A 21,942-nucleotide genomic window follows, 5' to 3' on the forward strand; every position below is an offset into this window, starting at 1 on the left:
CCAAAGCATAGATATACCATGGAACACAGTGAAGACAGTCATCATCAAGTGGAGAAAATATGGCACAACAGAGACATTACCAAGAACTGGACGTCCCTCCAAAATTGATGAAAAGACAAGAAGAAAACTGGTCTCTGAGGCTTCCAAGAGGCCTACAGCAACATTAAAGGAACCACTGGCTGTGTGCTACATGTGACAACAATCTCCTGTATTCTTCATATAAATGGGGTATGGGGTAGGGTGGCAAGACTGATGCCTTTTCTTAGAAAGAAAAACATCCAAACATTTTGCAAAAACAAACATCAAGTCCCCCAAAAGCACGTGGGAAAATGTGTTATGGTCTGATGAAACCAAGGTTGAAATGTTTGGCCATAATTCCAAAAGGTATGTTTGGCGCAAAAACAACACTGCACATCACCCAAAGAACCCCATACTCACAGCAACATGCTTTAGGGCAGTTTTTCTTCAGCTGGAACCTGGGCCTTAGTCAGGGTGGAGGGAATTATGAACAGTTCCAAATACCAGGCAATTTTAGCACAAAACCTTCAGGTGTCCATTAGAAAGCTGAAGCTGAAGAGGAAGTTCACCTTTCAGCACGACAATGACACAAAGCACACATCCAAATCCACAAAAGCGTGGCTTCACCAGAAGAAGATTAATGTTTTTGAAATGGCCCAGCCAGAGCCCAGACCTGAATCCAATTGAACATCTGTGGGGTGATCTGAAGAGTGGGCAAATATTGCAAAGAAGAGTGGGCAAATATTGTCACGTCAAGATGTTCCATGACTCCTACCCAAAAGGACTGTGCTGTAAGAGTGCTGTTATAAAATCTAAAGGTCCTTCAACAAAGTATTAGTTTAATGGTGTGCACACTTATGCAACCAGGTTATTGTGAGTTTTTATTTTTCCCCCTCAAAGATTTCAGTTTGTTTTTCAATTGAATTGTTCATGTTATAGGTCACATTGAAGGTGGAAAAAGTTCTGACATGATTCATCTTTGTCTCATTCTTTTACACCACAAGAACCAGGCATTTTAACAGTGTAGACTTTTTATATCCACTGTATCTAGATTCAGAGAGATGATGAGTTTTGATTGCAGCTAATTAGTTTAGAGCTAAAAGAGGCATGAGCATAATTATATGACTCTGCGGGGCATATGTAAGCTTAACGGTGTTGTAGGATAGCGTTGATCCAATGATGGATCTTTAGTGGAGGAGCATGATCTTCTGACTGACTCCATTGACTCTCAGTCAGCACAGTAAGTGCAAGCACAGAATTCACTCTCTGCAACTGCACTGCTGTGTACAATAGCTCTTAACATTACACCCCAGGTCAGCCGGGACAGGTACAGCCTTTACTAAAAATGTCTTCTCTATTCAGTATATACTAGCATGTGCATCGCTCTGAAGGATTCACCCTAGGCCTTGTTAGACAGACGCCTGCCACAGTGAGAGAATAAACAGGCTTCACGGAGGGCGATAACGTCCTGCTCTAGCCTTCTCATCCATTATCACACTCCACTGCGTCCTGTTGAACTCAGCAGTTGCTAATTAGAGGCTAGTTCACGCTCTACTGCTAATGCTTGCTGGGAGTCCCAAATGCGCCTGTACTTCTTGTGTAGTGCACTACTTCTGGCCCATAGGGCTCTAGTCAACATAGTGCACTACTTCTGGCCCATAGGGCTCTAGTCAACGTAGTGCACTACTTCTGGCCCATAGGGCTCTAGTCAACATAGTGCACTACTTCTGGCCCATAGGGCTCTAGTCAACGTAGTGCACTACTTCTGGCCCATAGGGCTCTAGTCAACGTAGTCCACGGTGCAGGATGGGCTGGTCTCAGGGGGTTATTGAAGAAAGTATACGTAAATCTTTCACAGACAAATTAGTAAAATATGTTAGGGTACAGACCGGCTGCTGGAGGCAGTGGTAAGGACATTTAGAGTAAAAGTGCAAACACCAAGAACCTTCCTTTCAATGGTTGCAGTTTTAATCTACGGAGAGGCAATTTTACTTGATATTGTTGTTTCTAATCTTATCAGTGCCTGATAACTAACCATAACCCTAACCAAACCTTTTTTGTTTTGGAGCCTTAACCCAAATCTTAATCCCAGTACTGTGATGCCTAACCCTAACCTTACATTTGTAATATATCATACATTTTTGTGAATGTGTAGTAACATGATACATTTTTGCAAATTCATGACATACTGTGTTTTTACAGTGCATTGTAATGTACACAAACATAACATTGCATATTATATGAATTCAACTGTTGCATATTTACATATACTAAGTTATGACCAGGTTGTGCAGGGCGTAATTTGGTTGTTTAGTGTTCAAATTTAGTAACAGAGACCTCTTGACTTCAATGTCATGTGCATAAAAGATCCAATGTGCATATTAAAAGATATTTGTACATTGTACTGAATGGATTGAAGGACTAAATATGATTCAGCGTCTGAATAATGTAATTATTATGCTGTGCATTTTGTGCACTTACTAATGCATACGATTTCTTTGTCTAACATAACACAGAATGCACTGAATGCAGCATATGGTTATCTGGTTATGGGTTACTGTACCACCGCTTGCGTTTGGCTCAGTACAGTGTACCCCTGTACTACCCTCTCATGTTCATTTTACCTGTAAGCCTGTGCTCTCACGGTTCTTCCCAAGTACCCCCTTGTGGATTGGTCTTGGTTGGTAACCGCTGCAGTAATAGATGATTTATTAATAATGGATGATAAATACTGTCGACGGTGGCGGTCTGGCGCAGCCTCCAGGGCATGGGTACTGCAGCAGCATGGATGCCCACCACTCTTTCAGCAAGGAACACTTCCTCTGTGTTTCTCCACTTTCCTATACAATAAAGAATGAACAATGTCTGTGGAAACTAAATTGACATATAGTTCCAGTAAAATGTTTCTTTAGACTTATTATTTTCCATATTGTAGAATAATAGGGAAGACATCAAAACTTTGAAATAACAAATACGGAGTTATGTACTAACCAAAAAAGTGTTAAGCAGATAAAAATACTTTTTGTATTGTAGATTGTTCCAACTAGCCACTGTAGAGGTTAATGTTAAGACGAGAACAGCTAAAATAAGCTAAGAGAATTGGCAGACATTAATGTCAGTCAGTCTGGAAAATGTCAATAGCTTGAAAGTTTCTTCAAGTGGAGTCTCATAAACCATCAAGGGCTGATGATGAAACCGGCTCTCATGAGGACCGCTGGAGGACAGGAAAATCGTTCTGCTGCAGAGGAAAAGTCCATTGGAGTCACCAGCCTCAGAAGAGGCAACTCCGGGATGCTGGCCTTCTAGGCAGAGTTGCAAAGAAAAAGCCATATCTCAGACTGGCCAGTAAAAACAAACAAGATTAAGACGAGTAAGAGAACACAGACACTGGACAGAAGATTGGAAAAAAGTGTTATGGACAGACTTTTTACGGATCACAAAGAAGAACATTTGTGAGACACAGACCAAATGAAAAGATGTTGGAGGATGTTCTAGAGGTGCTACGGTGGTGGTGAAGTGGGAGATTTGTACAGGGTAAAAGGGATCTTGAGGAAAGAAGGCTATCACTCCATTTTTGCGTTTATGGCGCTTGATTGGAGCCATTTTCCTCCTACAACAGGACAATGACACAAAGCACAGCTCCAAACTATGCATGAACTATTTAGGGAAGAAGCAGTCAGCTGGTATTCTGTCTATAATGGAGTGGCCAGCACATTCACTGGATCTCATCCCAACTGAGCTGTTGTGGGAGCAGCTTGATCGTATGGTAAGTAAGAAGTGCCCATCAAGCCAATCCAACTTGTGGGAGGTGCTTCAGGATGCATGGGGTGAAATCTCTTCAGATTACCCAAAAAACAACAAGAATGCCAAAGGTCTGCAAGGCTGTAATTGCTGCTAATGGAGGATTATTTGATGAAAGCAAAGTTTGAAGGACACATTACTTCAGTTACAAATATTTGTAACCTTGTCAGTGCCTATATTTCCTATACATTTGCTATATTTCCTATTCAAATTAATTTATTGTATGTTGTCATGGAAAACAAAGAAATGACTATGTGGCCCCAAACTTTTAAACGTTAATGTAAACAAATGTATTTCATTTGTTTAACACTTTTTCAGTTACTATATGATTACATATGTGTTATTTCATAGTTTTGTGGTCTTCAGTATTATTCTACAATGTTGAAAATAGCAAACCTAAAGATATGCCCTGGTATGAGTAGTCTCTGTGTTTACAAACTTTTGACTGGTACTGTATATAGATGACATAGGTAGATGATAGATTTTATAGTATATATGTGCATATTATTCATGAACCATGTATGTTCTGAAACAGACTTTTCGTATACTGCTTCTATTTGGCGGGTGTGGTGAAGTTTATGTTGACGAATGCATGAGTTTGCTGTACAAGGGGACGGTGCCCCGGGTTGGTGGAGATTTCATGTATCGACAGATGCGCACATTAGCCATGTACAACGAATCCGCCCATGTAGTGACGTTTTAGTAGGGAGGGGTCGTGCTGAAAGCCTTACTTAACCCACAACCCCTCCCCGTTTTTCAACGTCTACTGATCTTTCGGTGCAGGTTTTAGTTCAAGATCCATATCGCCAAAATATTGAACGCAGCCATGTCCCAAGAAGAGTCTCCGGAAATTGAATATTGTTTAGTTTTTTTTTTATTTATCCGATATATTAATTGGATGAGGGATCTAATTTGTGCAAATGTATTTTCCACAGAGTATCATGGCACCTCTGATTCCAAAAAGCGTCCCGTTCCCCCCAAAAACAGACACTATAGTAAGCTGTTTGGGTTATATTACCGGTATTCTAATGCAGTTGAGTATCCGTTTGAGTATCAGGTGGTGGTAGTGTTTATCCTGTCACCTCAAGTGAAGTTCAGACAGGGTCAGCCCCGCGTTCTGTCGGGTCTCTGCTCTGCGCCTGGATGCATTCTGTCAGCATCATCAGAGCAACGAACCGAGCCTAGATTCATGACGTCAGAGCGCGACCGACTCTCAAGACACAGCAGTCTGTGTTTGTGTCTCCTCTCATCTCGTACTGACTCCCCCTGCAGTGCACAGAGGCTACACACACAAAACCAACCCCTCCTTCTGTCCAAATATGTTGTATTCTGTCCGGATCCCTGAAGGAGCAGCCAGCAAACAAGGAGACGGGATAAATAATAAAAACGAATGCCGCTTGACCAGCAACACAAAGAGGGCGTCACTTATCAACCTACAATCGTGAAGCAAATCTCCGCTTTATATAGAAGACAGTAGTACTCGTCCGACTATCTCGCAGTGGCTTGATTATAGTCACCTTCGTCGTTGGATTTTTCGGTAAAGGTACGGTCAAGGCTCGAGCCTCCGAGATGCACGGTGGCTGCTGCTGTCGCCAAGCGCTGCACCACACCACGGACACCGATACCAGCCCGGTTCTATCATGGTTTTCAAACGGAGAGCAAGGTAAGAACAGTCGGGACCAGGACGTGTTGCGTTTGAATCAGCGCCGGGGACTGGGTCTTTCTGATATAAGCAGAAGCTGAGATTGATAGCGACAGACAACGGTTGTTTTGACACTCTGCATAGCTCTTAAAAGGGGCGACCTAACAAAGGCCTCATCGTTCGGTCGATTATGTCTTTTTCTACGGCCTGGTTTTAATTGAACATTACCTTATGGAATTTGTATGCTTGCTTCTCCCAAACTTTACGTAGGAATTCTCTTGCCTTCCTTTCGCTACTTATTATCTTGGGTTGTGTGAGAATTGCTTTGTCTCTGCCTGTGAATGCTATGTTCTGGATAGTAAGATACATTTTCAGTCAGCGCTGTTTTGATCTTATTGGTGTTATTGCGTCTTCGCAACATATACGCCCGAACATTTAATCAGCCTTTGCTTGATTAAACATCTGAGAACATTTCCGTAAAGTAGGTTACACGCCCCCAAATCTTCGTTTTATTATTGTTGTATTATAGCGATAAATCAATGCAGAGCAGAAAAGGTGCGGTTGGTTATTTGGCTACTTTGCCTAAACATTGTAGGCTACAATTGTATCATGCTATCTCGCAGGACAATGCAAATTATTTTGGTAACAGGAAGAGTATTTAATTTGTTTAAATTCTCCATGCAAAACGTATGCGAACCAACGATTCTGTCCATGACGACATTGTTCGTGCAGTGAAATCATTACAGTAACACTCAAGCAAGGCGGTAGCCAAGGAGTCAACATTGGGGGCGACCAAATCAGCCTGGGGTCTGTGGTCCCCCAAGAAAAACATTCAAACATGTTTTAAATGTTTATACAATATTCAGACAATCTGATATGACTGTGTTGGTATTGTTCCAAAAACATCATAATTAATGTTTCTCCAGGACCATCATTGCAACTGACCTATAGTTAGTTGGTTACCCCAGTCCAAAGACAGAATATTCCCCCACCCCCCTTCCTTTGATCTAACCCCTAATCTCAGAGACACCTGTGCCTAAACCTAACCTTAGTGGTACCTGTGCCTAAACCTAACCTTAGTGGTACCTGTGCCTAAACCTAACCTTAGTGGTACCTGTGCCAACATTAACATGGCAATATCAGGTCGGTCATCAATATTCGCTCCTTTTCTCACTCACCTCCATGTCACCTGCTCTCCCTGCCCTGTTGGCATCCTCATAACATCTCTCCCTCTCTTTCTTTACTCTGAACGCACCAGAGTGAACAAGAAAGAAATATCAGTAAACAAGTTTCTTGCCATGATGTTCAGGAATGGATTACTAACAATTAAAATTATCACAATCGACAGGAAGATATACATAACATTCATATTACATTTTAGTTTTCCACTTTATAATACATTTGAAAGTAATAAGAGAATACAGTGTTTCTCATAGATTGTACCTACAAACAGCAATCGACCGAAGGCTTCTGCTGTGGTACGGCAACAACACTTGAACAAACTACACGCAGAACTGCAGTAAACCGCAAAACTAGAACCAGTAGTAATAACATTATTATTTTTGCCTGTCGTAGCATAGCACATTTTTATTTTATTTATAATTTATACATCAATATATTGGGGGGGACATTTTGAGCATATCTGAATATTGGGGGGGATGTATTGTAATTATGGCCTTGCACTCAAGCAGTTCCTGCTAATGTTGATGGGTGATACTTTAAGACGTCTGACACATGATACCCTGATTTTAAACGTAGTTAGCCTACTTTTGCAATAGTGGGAGAACTGTTCTCGTGTCAAATAGAGTAGAGTTGTGGTATGTAATAAATGAATCTGTAGACTTGTGGTATGTAATATATGAATCTGTAGACTTGTGGTATGTAATATATGAATCTGTAGACTTGTGGTATGTAATTCCTTGCTCTGTTTACACACTGTGCTTGCTGACCTCAGAGGACGACCCATCCTGTGTGTCTTCTGTACATGCTGACTGACACTGGTGCTTTTCACTGGTCATCATAACCCTAAGGTCTTCTCTTTGTGCCCCATGTAGCTCAGCCTCCCTTGCTTTATACCTCGCTCTGTCTCTGTCTGTCTGTCTCTCTTTCACTTCTCCCTGTTTTCCCTCCCTTGCTCTTTCTCTCGTCTTCTCTTTCTCCCTCCCCAATTTAGGAGGATGTGACAGGGCCCTAAGTTGCTCTGAGCCTAACCCTCATATTAATTTGATGTGATATATTTACGCGGTGACTCATTCTCTCACACACACACAGGAGATGTCAACCACAATAATAACGCCCCCCCTTTTCCTTTCAGGAGGATGCGGTTGGGGTGCTTTCGGGTGGGGCCCATGTGGCTCTGGAAGGCCCTGCTGGTGTTTGTGGCTATTGCATTTGCTGGACAGCTGCTTGGGGTCATCTTCAACAAAAGGTCTGGTTCTACACCTTAACCTACCCTGAGCCCAGATTAGTCAAGTCTGTAGTTTGCCAGCTTCTGGTTGACATTGAGCATTGGAGCAAGATAGCACAAACAAATGTGAGATCAGTATGTGTTTGTTTAGTGATGCTTCATTTTCCCTATGTGGGCGCGTACAAGCTACTGGTTAATCTAGATTACTATTGTCTTGCAGGCTTATAAGGCTTACATTTAAAATGCTTGATTACAATGGATTCACTTTCAGCTGTACTTATTGCAGAATGACTTTACTTTTTTAGTGTTTTCTCTCACTAAAGCTTAATCACACTGATGTGTTTCAAATCACGTCTACTCTAGAATTCGATCACTTCTAAAAAGTGTTTTTATGGTGAACATGAATATATGCATTTGATTATTTGCCATCTTAACCCCGTTTGCCGCCAGTGTTGAGCACATTGCTCAATCTTTTTGTCTCTACCAAAGTTGTAAATCTAGGATTTAACATCATTTTGCCTGAAGGTTTCAAAATGTATTTTCTGTGATTCATTACAACTCCTGGAACAACCAGCAGCTTAATACTAATATAGAAGTGTACTTTTCTGTGTAAAATAATTGAAATGTCTGAACATTTTAAATAATCCACAAAACAGAGATAGGAGTTGTCAAGATAGGAGGTGCAAAAAATACTTCCAAAGACTTAATGAATTTTTTGTTTTTTACAGTGGATATAAAAAGTCTACACACCCCTGATAAAATGCCAGGTTTTTGTGATGTAAAAGAGTGAGACAAATATAAATCAAAGATAAGTGAGAACCTTTCCACCTTTAATGTGACCTATAACGTGAAAAATTCAATTGAAAAACAAACTGAAATCTTTGATTTCACAATAACCTGGTTGCATAAAATAGCTACATTTTAGTTTCATCGGACTAGGAATGCAAGATTTGGATAAAATATTGAATCACAATTTCTTGACAAACATTGCAATTACAGTAATGATTTGCGATTTTCAAAAGTGTTTAAACAGTGTAGATAATCTCACTTAAAAATAGAGATAATAGCCTAAGTAGTGCTGTTAAACTGAATAAAACCTGAGTTTAAGTTCAGTGTTCTCTATTTTACACTTAGTACCAATTTGAAGGTGCATCCTGTGTCGATCTATTCGTTTAACTGCTCATTTAATGGCGTTTGCAATGCACATTTCTTCCATATTTTCTTCCATATTAAGTTTGTAGGCACTGACATTGAAGCCGATACTTTTAATAATGCTGTTGTGTATGTGGGACAATATGGTGCCACTCGCTAACTTGAAGTAGACGCCTTCGCTAGCAGTTGCTGTGTTACCTCAAACTAACATAGTATTTAAACAAATTTAGTCTAGGTATTTAAGTAATCTACAAAAATACCTACAGCACCCGCAAGAAAAACAATTAAGGACGTACGATGCATGCCCGTTGACTCGCGTGAAACGCGTATCATTCATCTTTTTTGGAGCTGAAAATCGCGTCAGTGTTTTTGAAATTGCACACGAGTATCGCAATACTTTTCAGCCAATTCTGTTCCAGCCAATTGCCTTCTGTGAAGTGGGCTTTCGTCCCGAGGCGCATTTTACCTGGAACATGCATTTTACCTGGATGATATATATAGCATAAGTACGCCATAGGGAGCTTACTGTAATAAACTATAATGGCAGCTATAGACTAGGATGACAAACTGTCAGTTCCTCCCTTGTCTACTACAGCATACACTACAAAAACGGTGAAAGTACACTACGAAAAAGTGAAAGAAGACTTAGACTAGCTCAAAAATAGCTAGCAGCCAAGAACCCCAAGATAACGTTATCAAGAATAACTATAACATTTAACTCTGAGTTAGCTCTTTTTCTGTAACAGGTAATTCTATTTTTCATATTATTTGGCACTTCGTTCTCTATCGGGCATTGTTGCAGAACCGCTTTCTGATAGGTGAGTAATTGTAAAATGCTGTAGTTGTTTTTTTAACTGAAAAACATCCTGCCTAGTGCAGCTTTGAATTCAGTGGCAATGGGCAAAGTTTATAACTTCATGATAAATTAAAAGCAATGTTATGTTTTGCGTGTCTTTTTTCCCTGTACCGAAATCGTACCGAACCGTGACATATAATTTTCAGTACGTACCGAACCATGACTTTTGCATATCGTAACACCCCTAGCAGCTATGCAGCCCCATATGCACCTGGATGCGATGCACTGTGTGTTGTGACACATCCCTCCCATAACCATCATTAACATTTTCTGTGACTTGTGCCTCAGTAGTCTTGTCGATTTGGACCAGACAGGACAGCCTTTGTTGCCCTTGTGCATCGATGAGCCTTGGGCGCCTAACACCTTGTCGCTGAATTGTGGTTTGCCCCTCCTCAAACCACTGTCTTTAGGTATTCACCACTGTAGACCAGGACCACCTCACAAGCCTTGCCATTTTAGAGATGCTCTGACCCAGTCGTCTGGCCAAAACAAGTCTTTACTCCTGCCCATTTCTCCTGCATCCAACACATTGACTATGAGAACTGATTCTTCACTTACCATCTGATCTACCCAGATCTTGACATGTGCTCTTGTTTGGAGGTGATCAACGTTATTTGCTTCACCCGTGAGTGGTCATAATGTTTTGGCTCATCAGTGTATATTTCTTTTAAACTATGGGAAAACTACATTCTTTTATGCCAATATATTTTGCTTAGAGAAACCTGTTTATTTTTTATGCTTATGTCAATGGAATTGAACTGAGATGGCCACTGCAGGTTCTGTTTGGATTTCGATGAATGTATTAAAACTTATAGGGTGTGTCTTTTTTATCAAGAAAGGAAATTGATGATTTACATTAGTACTGGTTGAGAGATGCATGGAATCTCAGTTGATAAAAACAAATCTTAGTTGAGGACAGTCCTAATGTCTTTTTACTAAATCGTTATCTTTTTAAACTAACTAATAGAAGCAAAGAAGCAGCATGTAAATTCCCAGTCTTTTGTACAATCCTTTGCAAATATAAAGTATATTTCGTGATTTGGAGAAATATGTGATTTTATTGATTCCCTTGAATCAGTAATGCGGTAAATATATTAACTAATTATAACTACTTTAAAATGACCAATTGTGTTTTTTAAGATACCATTTTTTGGGGTTGCTAATACATACTAAAATAAAAAGGCAGTGTTTTTTCCATTAATGGTGGCAGGGTTATCGTGGTTATGGACATTTCAAAGGCCTGCCTCTTGAACGCAAAGACAATATTTAGCTGTTTCAATGGGTCTTTCTTGTAATCATCACAGTACATCATACGTTTTTCATTGGAGCTGAGTGGCAGCCACCATTTCCCAGCAGAGACCTGGTGTTGCTAAATCAACATAGGGAAACACTAAACGATTCATCAGTTTCTTTAGAAAGGCTTGTGATTCTATGTGACTAGATAACACTGAGCAAACCTATTTAGCCATTCAATGATTCATTACTGTTAAGAAAATAGTTGTTTGGATTAATTATTGGTTCATTAGATTATTGTATGTTTGCTCACTGCTCTTTGTGTGAGTGACTGTCATTCCAGTTTAAATGTTGTGTTACACCATATGACTGGACAGTGATGGATTCCAGTCAATGAATTGTACAAATTAAGAATGGTTAAATAATTCATCCATTCTGTCATCCGCAAACCATACCTGACTAAACCTGTCAATTAACACAACACACAAGGATTTCAAGGAATTGTAATCTTGAACCCTCTTGGGTTAAATGGAGTACTTTCTGTTAAAAGCATACCACATGGGACATTTTATCACTTACATTTTTTTGTGTTCAATATGGGTCCTAGTCACAGCTACTCAAAGCGGGCTTATAAGACATGTGGATATGTCTTTCAAACATCTTACTATGCTCTGTTTGTCTTCACACTGCTTGTTAAAACACGAAATAGGTCTTAACCGACACACTTGGGATAGAGCACTCCTTAGGCTAATAGCCATAGTCAAGCTTGCAGCCAGCTGACTTACCACAAGGAGTTGCAAAAGCCTGATAAGACAAAGAAAACTTGTCAGACAATGCTGCCAATCTGGATGTTGCAGAGCCAATTTTTCACCTCTATTTGTTTGAATCCCAGACACAGTCAGTAATGCCGTGACCTGGATAAGAACATAAGCTGCAAGGACGCAGTTCAAAGACTGCAGTTGAGTGCCTGAGACCACTGTGCCCCTTTCAAGCCCTTCTTCACAGTTCTTTATTGAACCTTTGAAAAAAACTTTACCAGCCAAATAAACGTTGTTGTCAAACCTCTTGATAAAACATGTTTGTTTTGTGTGTGTAGGGCCCTGAGCCAAGTAGAATACATTGTGCATTTCGGCTTTGATAATAGGAATATAATTTTCTCATACCATGAAAAAAAATGTGAATAGACGAATTGGGATACACCTTAAAGGAAAAGAAGCTGCTGCTTTAGTAGGAACTAATGGGGATCCAAATAAACAAAAGTTTAAGGGGCCTTGGTGCTGGATACTGGGACTCTAATGTTGGCTACACACTAACACACAACTTCAGGGAGTACTTTTTCTCTGTGCTGTTACATTCTTTGTCTTGCTCTCTTATCCATATCTACAGATTGTCCATTGCTGCTAAAAGGAAAACTTGTTTAATGTCTTGCTGTTTGTTAAGCACTTGTGTAGGCCTTTACTGAAACATTTTATAAATCTAAAGCTTTCATTAAATTACGGACTGCCATTCCAAATGGAAAGCTTCTGCTACATGACTTCCCAGCAAACCAAAATTGATTTTCGTTTGGTTGTGGCGAATGCTGTCATTACACAGAAACTGTCCAGTGCTGATAATTCACCATGTTTGTAGAAAAGATTTGCCTGATCTTACACAGAATATTACAAGGATATTTAAATACAAATAAAAATCCCTATCAATAGCGTTATTCAGGGATGCACTGTTGATACCGTTTCTAAACTGCCAGTATCTGCTGATACCTTGTACCAATCTGATATTGACATTATTTTGTAGATGTGCCAATGATTGCCATAATTTGTCCTACAATGTTTTATTAACAACTTTCTCAATATTTAAGATTATAAAACTTACACCATTTTAACAATATCAAAACTTATTACAATATTTTCAAACACACTACAAATTTGTGGAAGCTTGTTAATGTAGAATGGGAAAGTGGATATGTATAGGACAAATAAGTAATTGCAATTAAAACTACTGGCCTAGGCCTTTTATACAGTTTATACAAGCATTTTCTTATTGGTATATGGTTAAAATCATAAAATGCCATGTGAATTGGCTCGTTTAACTTGTTGACATCCAATCACAGCTTGATCAAAGTGGTACTTTGAAAAATAAAATAAAAGGCAAGGCTTTACAACACCAAACAGGTAGGCTTGATACAGTGGGGAGAACAAGTATTTGATATACTGCCGATTTTGCAGGTTTTCCTACTTACAAAGCATGTAGAGGTCTGTAATTTTTTATCATAGGTACACTTCAACTGAGAAGTTGAAGTGTGTTGAAGTGTGTTGAAGTGTTGAAGTTGAAATCAAGAAAATCACATTGTATGATTTTTAAATAATTAATTAGCATTTTATTGCATGACATAAGTATTTGATCACCTACCAACCAGTAAGAATTCCGGCTCTCACAGACCTGTTAGTTTTTCTTGTTACCTATATAAAAGACACCTGTCCACACACTCAATCAAACAGACTCCAACCACTCCACAATGGCCAAGACCAGAGAGCTGTGTAAGGACATCAGGGATAAAATTGTAAACCTGCACAAGACTGGGGTGGGCTACAGGACAATAGGCAAGCAGCTTGGTGAGAAGGCAACAACTGTTGGCGCAATTATTCGAAAATGGAAGAAGTTAAAGATGACAGTCAATCTCCCTTGGTCTGGGGCTCCATGCAAGATATCACCTCGTGTGGCATCAATGATCATAAGGAAAGTGAGGGATCAGCCCAGAACTACACGGCAGGACCTGGTCAATGACCTGAAGAGAGCTGGGACCACAGTCTCAAAGAAAACCATTAGTAACACATTACGCCGTAATGGATTCAAATCCTGCAGCGCACGCTAGGTCCCCCTGCTCAAGCCAGCGCATGTCCAGGCCCGTCTGAAGTTTGCCAATGACCATCTGGATGATCCAGAGGAGGAATGGGAGAAGGTCATGTGGTCTGATGAGACAAAAATAGAGCTTTTTGGTCTAAACTCCACTCGCCGTGTTTGGAGGAAGAAGAAGGAGGAGGAGTACAACCCCAAGAACACCATCCCAACCGTGAAGCATGGAGGTGGAAACATAATTCTTTGGGGATGCTTTTCTGCAAAGGGGACAGGACGACTGCACCGTATTGAGGGGAGGATGGATGGGGCCATGTATCGCGAGATCTTGGCCAACAACCTCCTCCCCTTAGTAAGAGCATTGAAGATGGGTCGTGGCTGGGTCTTCCAGCATGACAACGACCCGAAACACACAGCCAGGGCAACTAATGAGTGGCTCCGTAAGAAGAATCTCAAGGTCCCAGAGTGGCCTAGCCAGTCTCCAGACCTGAGGGAGCTTAAAGTCCGTATTGCCCAGTGACAGCCCTGAAACCTGAAGGATCTGGATGGAGGAGTGCGCCAAAATCCCTGCTGCAGTGTGTGCAAACCTGGTCAAGAACTACAGGAAACGTATGATTTCTGTAATTGCAAACAAAGGTTTCTGTACCAAATATTAAGTTCTGCTTTTCTGATGTACCTATGTCATGCAATAAAATGCAAATTAATTACTTAAAAATCATACAATGTGATTTACTGGATTTTTGTTTTAGATTCCGTCTCTCACAGTTGAAGAGTACCTATGATAAGAATTACAGACTTCTACATGCTTTGTAAGTGGGAAAACCGGCAAAATCGGCAGTGTATCAAATACTTGTTCTCCCCACTATTAATAAGAACAGATGTATTTTCAGTTAGCCTGGTGTAAACTAGCTGGAGTTAGCTATCATCAGTCATCGTTAGCCAAATTAGCTAGTTTTAGCTGGCAATACTAAGCTTCTCCACTGTCATTCCTTGAAACACTTGCTTTCCAACATTTGCAACTACTAGTTTTACTACTAGTGGCTGTTTTAAGTTTTAAGCAATTCCAAACTGCGGACATAATTGTTTCCGCCATGTATCCACTCGGCCCATCAGCAACTTACGATGTGTTTTCTGTGAAAATCGTATAAGCACCTGAAAGTGAAAGCCATTTATTTGGTTAGTGTTTATTTGTGTATGAAAAGAAAAAGAGAAATCTCTTTAAAGTGGTCCAATGATTTTAGTATCGATACCATGTTGATTTTATTCATATTTAAATTAACCTGGTGGTTTGAATCCTGAATGCTGACTGGTTAAAAGCTGCGGTATATGAGTTATACCAAAGGTATTACATCACATTAATTTACTGCTTTACTGCTCATATTGCAAGGGCTGTATCCAGGCACTTCACAACATGTTGTGCCCAAGGACACCTCATAGCCATGGTATATTGGCCATAAACCACAACCCCCATACTTCATTCCCTAATTTTATCATCCTTTGTCTTGTACAGCCTCCAGCAGGACAGGTCGCGGTCACTGTTTTCGCCCGACGGCCAGGGCCCTTCTTTGGGCTCCTGTCGGCCCCATACCCATGTCATGTTCCTAAAGACCCACAAAACAGCCAGCAGCACAGTCCTTAACATGCTGTACCGATATGGAGAGGTAAGCTCGTCTCGGCTTCCAGAGACATTTCCATACTGTTAAAGAGCATTGATCTGTGACCAAAAGGAAAATACAGTAAACCTTATGTAGAGGTTTTGTTTCTTTGTCTAGGAGAGTGATCTGCACTTTGCCCTGCCTATGGGTTACCAGTTCGGCTACCCACTCCCCTTCAATGCTCACAGGGTCAAAGGTTACAGGGGCCCCCACGTGATAGAGTACGGCATCATGGGAAACCACATGAGGTTCTACAAACCAGAGGTATGTCACAATGTCCCCATTGGTCAAGTTGGATTACGTTTAAAGGATTTGTGTTAGTAAAGAAGTCAACACACACAGGACAGGACATGAGGTGAATTTGATTGTTGACTCCAACCCCAAATGTATGTGTTTAAATGTTTTTGAATGTGTTTGTGTTCAATATTTACATGTTGGACTATTATTTATAGCAGATTCCAAACAGTAGAGAACCAACTAAAGCAGAACAGAACTCAAGGGAGGAGAATCAAAGGGGATTCCTTTTAATGTTCTTGTGCATTAACATAACATTGATTCATTATTTGCATGGAACTGATGCTTTTGTAGGTTTGGAAGGTTTCCATATGTTTTGTTGACTCATTTCTGTTGTTTAATATGACAGAGAGTGAGTTTTAGGTGAGCTTTTCAAACAGATTGAGGAATTTCCCTGCATCTTTTTGGTTCTTAGCTGACAGTGATTTGTGGGCACGGTTGAATGAATTGACAGACAACAGGAGCAGCCAGAAGTCAAAGACTGAAACATTGAATGGCCAGAGGCTATAACTCAGTAGTGTAGATTGGTTTCATTTTTGTTTTCTCTGTTACTGTTGACAAGATTCAGTAAAATCTAAACAGTTTGACAACGGCGTCAATCGTTCTCTATACATTCCAACACTGACCTATTGTCCACCGTCCTCCAGGTTGAGAAGGTAATGCCGGCGGACACATTCTACTTCTCTATCGTGCGTGACCCCGTAGCGCTGGCTGAGTCGTCCTATGCCTACTACAAATCTGTCGCCCCTGCTTTTAAAAAGGCTAAAGGTAAATCCTGAAGCCAATCTATCAGCTCTGATTCTTTGTGGGCTGAAATCCTAGACACACTTTAAGTCTAGTCCAAGTCTTAAAAGAAACTTCTTGAGTATACATTTAGTTTAGGAGTTTAATGTGTCTCCTGAAAATCTGTACTTTATATACATCGACGCTGTTTCCAAAAATGAATTGCCTCATTTAGGACAATAATGTTTTCTTGGTGTTATTTCATATAATCTTAAACAAATTTAAAAGTAACTGTAATCTAATCTTATAGGCCTGGGTGACTTTGCGGACAACCCCAGGAAATACTACGACCCTCGTCTCCGTAACAACCACTATGCACGCAACCTGCTCTGGTTTGACTTCGGCCTCGACCACAATGCCAACTTTTCGACCCAGCTGGCCCGGCGCGGCGAGGAGTCCATTCGACACGCATTCAAACTCATCCTAGTCTCTGAGTACTTTGACCAGTCAATGGTATATACTATGATAACAATAATAACATCTTTTAGACAAAGTTTATACATTTTAGTTTAGTTTGGATCTGATCCTAGTTTAGTACTCTCACTTTGAAACCCCTTCCTAAAAACAGGCTCTGGGGACATTCAAAACAAGTATGTAATATAAAGTAATTTCTGTTCAGAAGGACTTACTGAGGGCATATATTTTTATACTTTCTTGCACTGGTAGGTTTCCTATCTCAGAGCAGGGTGCTGATCTAGGATCAGTTGTTCCTTTAACATACCAGGAATATGATTAAGCCCAGACCTGGTCTGGCCTGGTTCTAGGATAATTTCTAACATAGTGATTAGATTACCAGATCCTATATCAGCATTCTGACACATTATGAAGTTTTGCCTTTTCAGTACAACGAATATGATTTCTTTGACAAGGTGACCCTGTTTCTAGACCAGCCCACTTATCCACACTTTATGAACACAGGTCTTGCTTCGACACGCCCTCTGCTGGCCTCTGGACGCCGTCGTCTCCTTCAGCCTCAACGCTCGTCAGCAAAAGCCCAGCGGTGGCAGCTCCTGGGTGGGCAAAGCGGCAGCTCCCCAGCCCCCCACCCTGTCTCTCACGGACGCCCAGCGTCTAAAGCTCCGCGACTGGAACGCCTTGGACTGGCACCTCTACCAGGCCTTCAACCGCTCCTTCTGGGAAGAAGTGGACCGCTTTGGGAGAACCAGGATGGAACAGGAGGTGACCCTCCTTCGGACCCGACGAGAGGTAATGGCCCGGGTCTGCCTGAGGGACGGTGGGAGACCCGTTGAGGCTGCCCGCATTCGGGACAAGACCATCCGTCCCTTCCAGAGCGGCTTGGTGAAGATCCTGGGGTATGAGCTCCAGCCTGGGCTGGGAAACGCCACCCGCCAGGCCTGTCTACGGATGATCCGGCCGGAGATCCAGTATAAAGACCTGCTGGATAACAAGCAGTTCCCCAGGTCTGCACCCCAGGCAGCGGCTAACCCAGCTGGGGGGGGGCATGTGAGGAAAGACTCCTCGCAACTCAGGACAGGGGAGCTGGCGGTGGGGGGGAGGGGGGGAGTAGGGAGGACAGGGGAGGAGGAGAGGGACTGGGACGGAAGTCTGTTGTCTCGTAGTACTAGTAATAACCAAACATTGCTAGGAGGAGGTGGCAGAGGAGGAATAAGAAGAGGAGGAGGAGTTATGAGAGGAGGAGGAGGAGTGAGATAGTTTTCCATCTTGCATACTCTGATTAGAGAAGTTGTTGAGGATTTCTGACTCATCCACTAGTGAGTATAACTGACAAGACTAAAGAAGTGAAAAGACTCATTCCCCGTCCAGCCCGGCTGCACTTCCACTTTATTGTACATTCTTGTTCTTCTGGCTCTTATGAGCTTCATGACTAGATTAGGGACTGCTTATGTCATGTTCCTCTGGACGTTTTCAAATGCCACTTGACGCAGAGCTTCATTTCATTCAGTGCCACCAACTGTTGTACAAAATTGAGCTTTTCTGATTGAGAAGGTTACAGTGGGTGGTCCTGCATTCTAAATATTCTCCTGCACGATCACTTACTTATTTTATTTTCTTTTACTTTTCTTGAATGCTAAAAGGTGAATGAAATGACAGTAGCCAGAGAGGCAGCCAGCCGAAGCTACAAACTGACAATTTTTCCCACCCAATGTAAGTTACACGTTTTGAATGCAGCCTACGGTACCTAGACCAGGAATGAGACATTACCCTGTGACTGCAGTGTCCAAGTATAGAAACTGTAGCCCACATGAGGAGGTGATTGTGGGGAATAGTGTCTGGAATGCCCGGAAAGCAGTGATGTAAAACACGATCCGTTCCATTCACTCAAATCCAGCTATTAAAATGAGCCAGTCCTCCAATTTAGAGCAACACCACTCTCCAGTGATATGAGGCCAGCCATGGAGAGCTGCAAATCTCACAACAGGCCTAACTGTGATTTTTCCCAGATGGTTGTTAGGAGAGCGATAGACTAAACTCTTCAGTTCAAACACATGGTACTTTGATAAGGATCAAAGCGTACAGCAGAAATTTGTTATATCCGAGCTGAAACACTGTGGGGAAACGGATAGCATGTCTCGGAATCGTTTAGTGTTGCTTTTTCAGTCCGGCTTCCCACAGGTCCAGTAATACTGCTTACACAGTATTTTCCAATGTGAGCATTCGACTTGAGCCATGAATTCTGCAGCTTGTCTTGTCATGCACACATTACACGCATCGCCATCACACTTGTATGTGGGCATTTAACATGCAACTAACATGCTATACTTTATCATAGAAGCTAACTTGAAATTTAACTCTCGCACGTCTCGGCCTGCCAGTGCTAGTGGTGTCGGGTGACCATTTAGCCCAATCTAGAAAGAGACATTGCCTACTGCTCTGTAGGTGTAACACTAGCATGGGATCGTATGTGTGAAGGTGTTTTACCTTTTAAACCTTCCTAGGTCTGGGGATCTTAGGTCAAATTAAAGATTTTGGTGGCTCAACGTTATGTAGAACATTTGTCAGTTTGTTCAGATTGGGGGGGAAAGTTTCGGAAAAAATACAACATTTCGACTAACACACTTAAAAACACTCTTAAACAGAACTCATCCAGTCGTGTCTTAATGAAAAAATTATAAGTGGCTGAAAGAAGAATATGTCGATGCATGTGTTTTGACCAACACTAAGCTGATTGTTTGCAAAGAACATATTTAAACAGTAAACTCAACCGCTTCTATGTCTTATTGCAGAGTGTATGCAAAGTAAATGTTTTCTCTTTTGCAAAACATTTCACAACTAAAATGATTTGTTTGGTGGAATAAATATACCCCAGCACTCAAACTCAATAGACACTTAAGTAAAGCACCACCTGATCTGGGAACAGGCTAGAGCAATGCCACTGAATAAAAAGCTGCTAGCTGTAAAGAATCAGTATAAAACACACAAAGGTATTTGTGATCTTTTTTGTGATCTTTTTTTCTTTTGGTTTATTGTCCCAGTTCTTAACAAAATTACTGAAAGAAAATTGAAAAAGGAGAGGTACTGCTGGAATTTGTCCAATTAAAAACAGTGATTTCTGTTTGATATAGGGTTCTATTTTCATACCTACTGAACATGACCCAGAACTCGGCTGCAACTTTTAGAGGGAACAATTGGGTTGGTTTGTGAGCATGTTTAACATAGTCGGTGAATTCATTGTTCATAAACCTGAAACTATTGTTTTTCCCAGTCACAATGACACATACATACAATGACACTATACTCTTAGAGTTGTTTTTAAAAGGTGAATTTTGTTATGCCTTTCTGTTGTGAGGGGTGGCAGTCATTGAATTATTGCTTCTTAATTACACTACACTGTTGGTTTGATGTCATATTGCGAGTTGTAAAGATTTATTCAAGACATTCACTTAAAACATCCATAACTGAAAGGTAATTTTCTCATTTTTATCAAGTGTTTTGAAAATGCTTAGGGAACTTGGTAGTTACAATTGATTTGGCTGCATCTATCTGCCTTTATGTCTTACATTGAAATGAATTATGATTATGGCAGATGTCTTAACATTGAGCCCATTTTGCGACTGTATTTAAATTGTTCATCCTTCTATTCATTTTTTTTTTTACTTCTTGGTTTATGATGGTTTTAGGAGAAAAGGGAGACGTTGAATGTTCAAGAAAACGCTATTACAAATCATGCTATAAAATCTGATGCAAACATTCGATTCACTGTAAAATCCAGGAATGACAACCATTTCGATTAAAATATTTGTTTGCCTTAGAAAATAAAACACACAAATGTAATGGTACAAGACCTAAGTTACCATGCGCTTGTGAAGTATTAACACATGAAAAGAACGTCTGGAATTCACCAACACACACTCAGCACAAGAAAAGCAGTGGTGTAGCCCAGTGTACAAATGTACCTATTGAGAATACTGTAGGAAAGTTAAATTTTGTTCCTCAAAAAGTCTGACTGATATTTAACCGACTGTGGATGGATTTGATTCATTATAATTTTTGAAGGCTGCCTCAAAGGCTGGTTTCAAGGCATTCCTGTCACTTGTCTGGATTGCTATGGTACTGTGACAGTGGTACCTTTCTGAGGACCTCTCCACTATTGACTTGTTACACTATTCTCACCTGATGGGAACCATGTTATATATATTATGTCAATGTGAGAATGAATGGTACCACGCACTGCTAAAATAAATTATTCTCGTCTCATGTTGAGTCAAAGCACACTCACCTGGAATCATGAAACATTTTCTTTTCCTTTTTTTTCTCATTGCCATAAAAAATAAATGTGGATCATTCTTGAAAGTGGGTAATATGGTCTTTAAGCAATGAAATGGAACTTAAATTGTCCCTCCACCAAAGAGTATTAGAAATAGAATGGATAACATGATTGAATGAAATTGTTTGGATAAACAACAGAAATATGTCCTAGGGTAAAATGAGGGAATAGAGACTTGGGGGAAATTATAGACTTATATTATACTTGGGAGCTGTGCTTGTGCAGACACCGTAAGTAATATTTATTGTATCACTATCTCTTTGTTACTTGAAGTTGTTTATACTTGGTTTGAAACTTGTAATTGGTGTGCATTCATTCATTGGTTTCAGTTTGTTTTCAATTGTATGAAATAAAAGTAAATCTTTACTGCCAAAAACATGTGTATCCTAGTGGCTTTGAGTGTCTTATCTATTGAAATAAAAATTGCAATCTCTTGCAATTGTTGCAAATTGATCACATTATTATGTTTTACAATAGGATTAAAGGGGGTTTCAACTGATACGG

At 40.6% G+C, this 21,942-nt stretch overlaps 1 protein-coding gene across 4 annotated transcripts in view; it reads left to right on the forward strand.

Annotated features, from left to right (window-relative positions):
* gal3st4 (galactose-3-O-sulfotransferase 4) overlaps window positions 1–21,827 on the forward strand; it is a 35,338-nt gene extending 13,511 nt beyond the window's left edge. For 3 of the 4 annotated variants that reach the window (XM_020043587.3, XM_020043588.3, XM_034290684.1), the window contains 6 exons: window positions 7,776–7,889; window positions 15,470–15,620; window positions 15,732–15,878; window positions 16,556–16,676; window positions 16,942–17,144; window positions 17,610–21,827. In XM_020043587.3, coding sequence (XP_019899146.1) covers window positions 7,776–7,889; window positions 15,470–15,620; window positions 15,732–15,878; window positions 16,556–16,676; window positions 16,942–17,144; window positions 17,610–18,365 — 1,492 coding nt within the window. In that variant the 3' untranslated portion in view covers window positions 18,366–21,827. Of the gene's footprint in view, window positions 1–4,601; window positions 5,483–7,775; window positions 7,890–15,469; window positions 15,621–15,731; window positions 15,879–16,555; window positions 16,677–16,941; window positions 17,145–17,609 lie in introns of those variants that run through there. The other variant, XM_010899187.5, reaches the window with a different exon arrangement.
* Window positions 21,828–21,942: the final 115 nt, after the last annotated feature.

The sequence above is a fragment of the Esox lucius genome, chromosome 24 (genome assembly GCF_011004845.1).
Source record: "Esox lucius isolate fEsoLuc1 chromosome 24, fEsoLuc1.pri, whole genome shotgun sequence".
In the NCBI taxonomy this organism is placed as follows: Eukaryota; Metazoa; Chordata; class Actinopteri; order Esociformes; family Esocidae; genus Esox; species Esox lucius.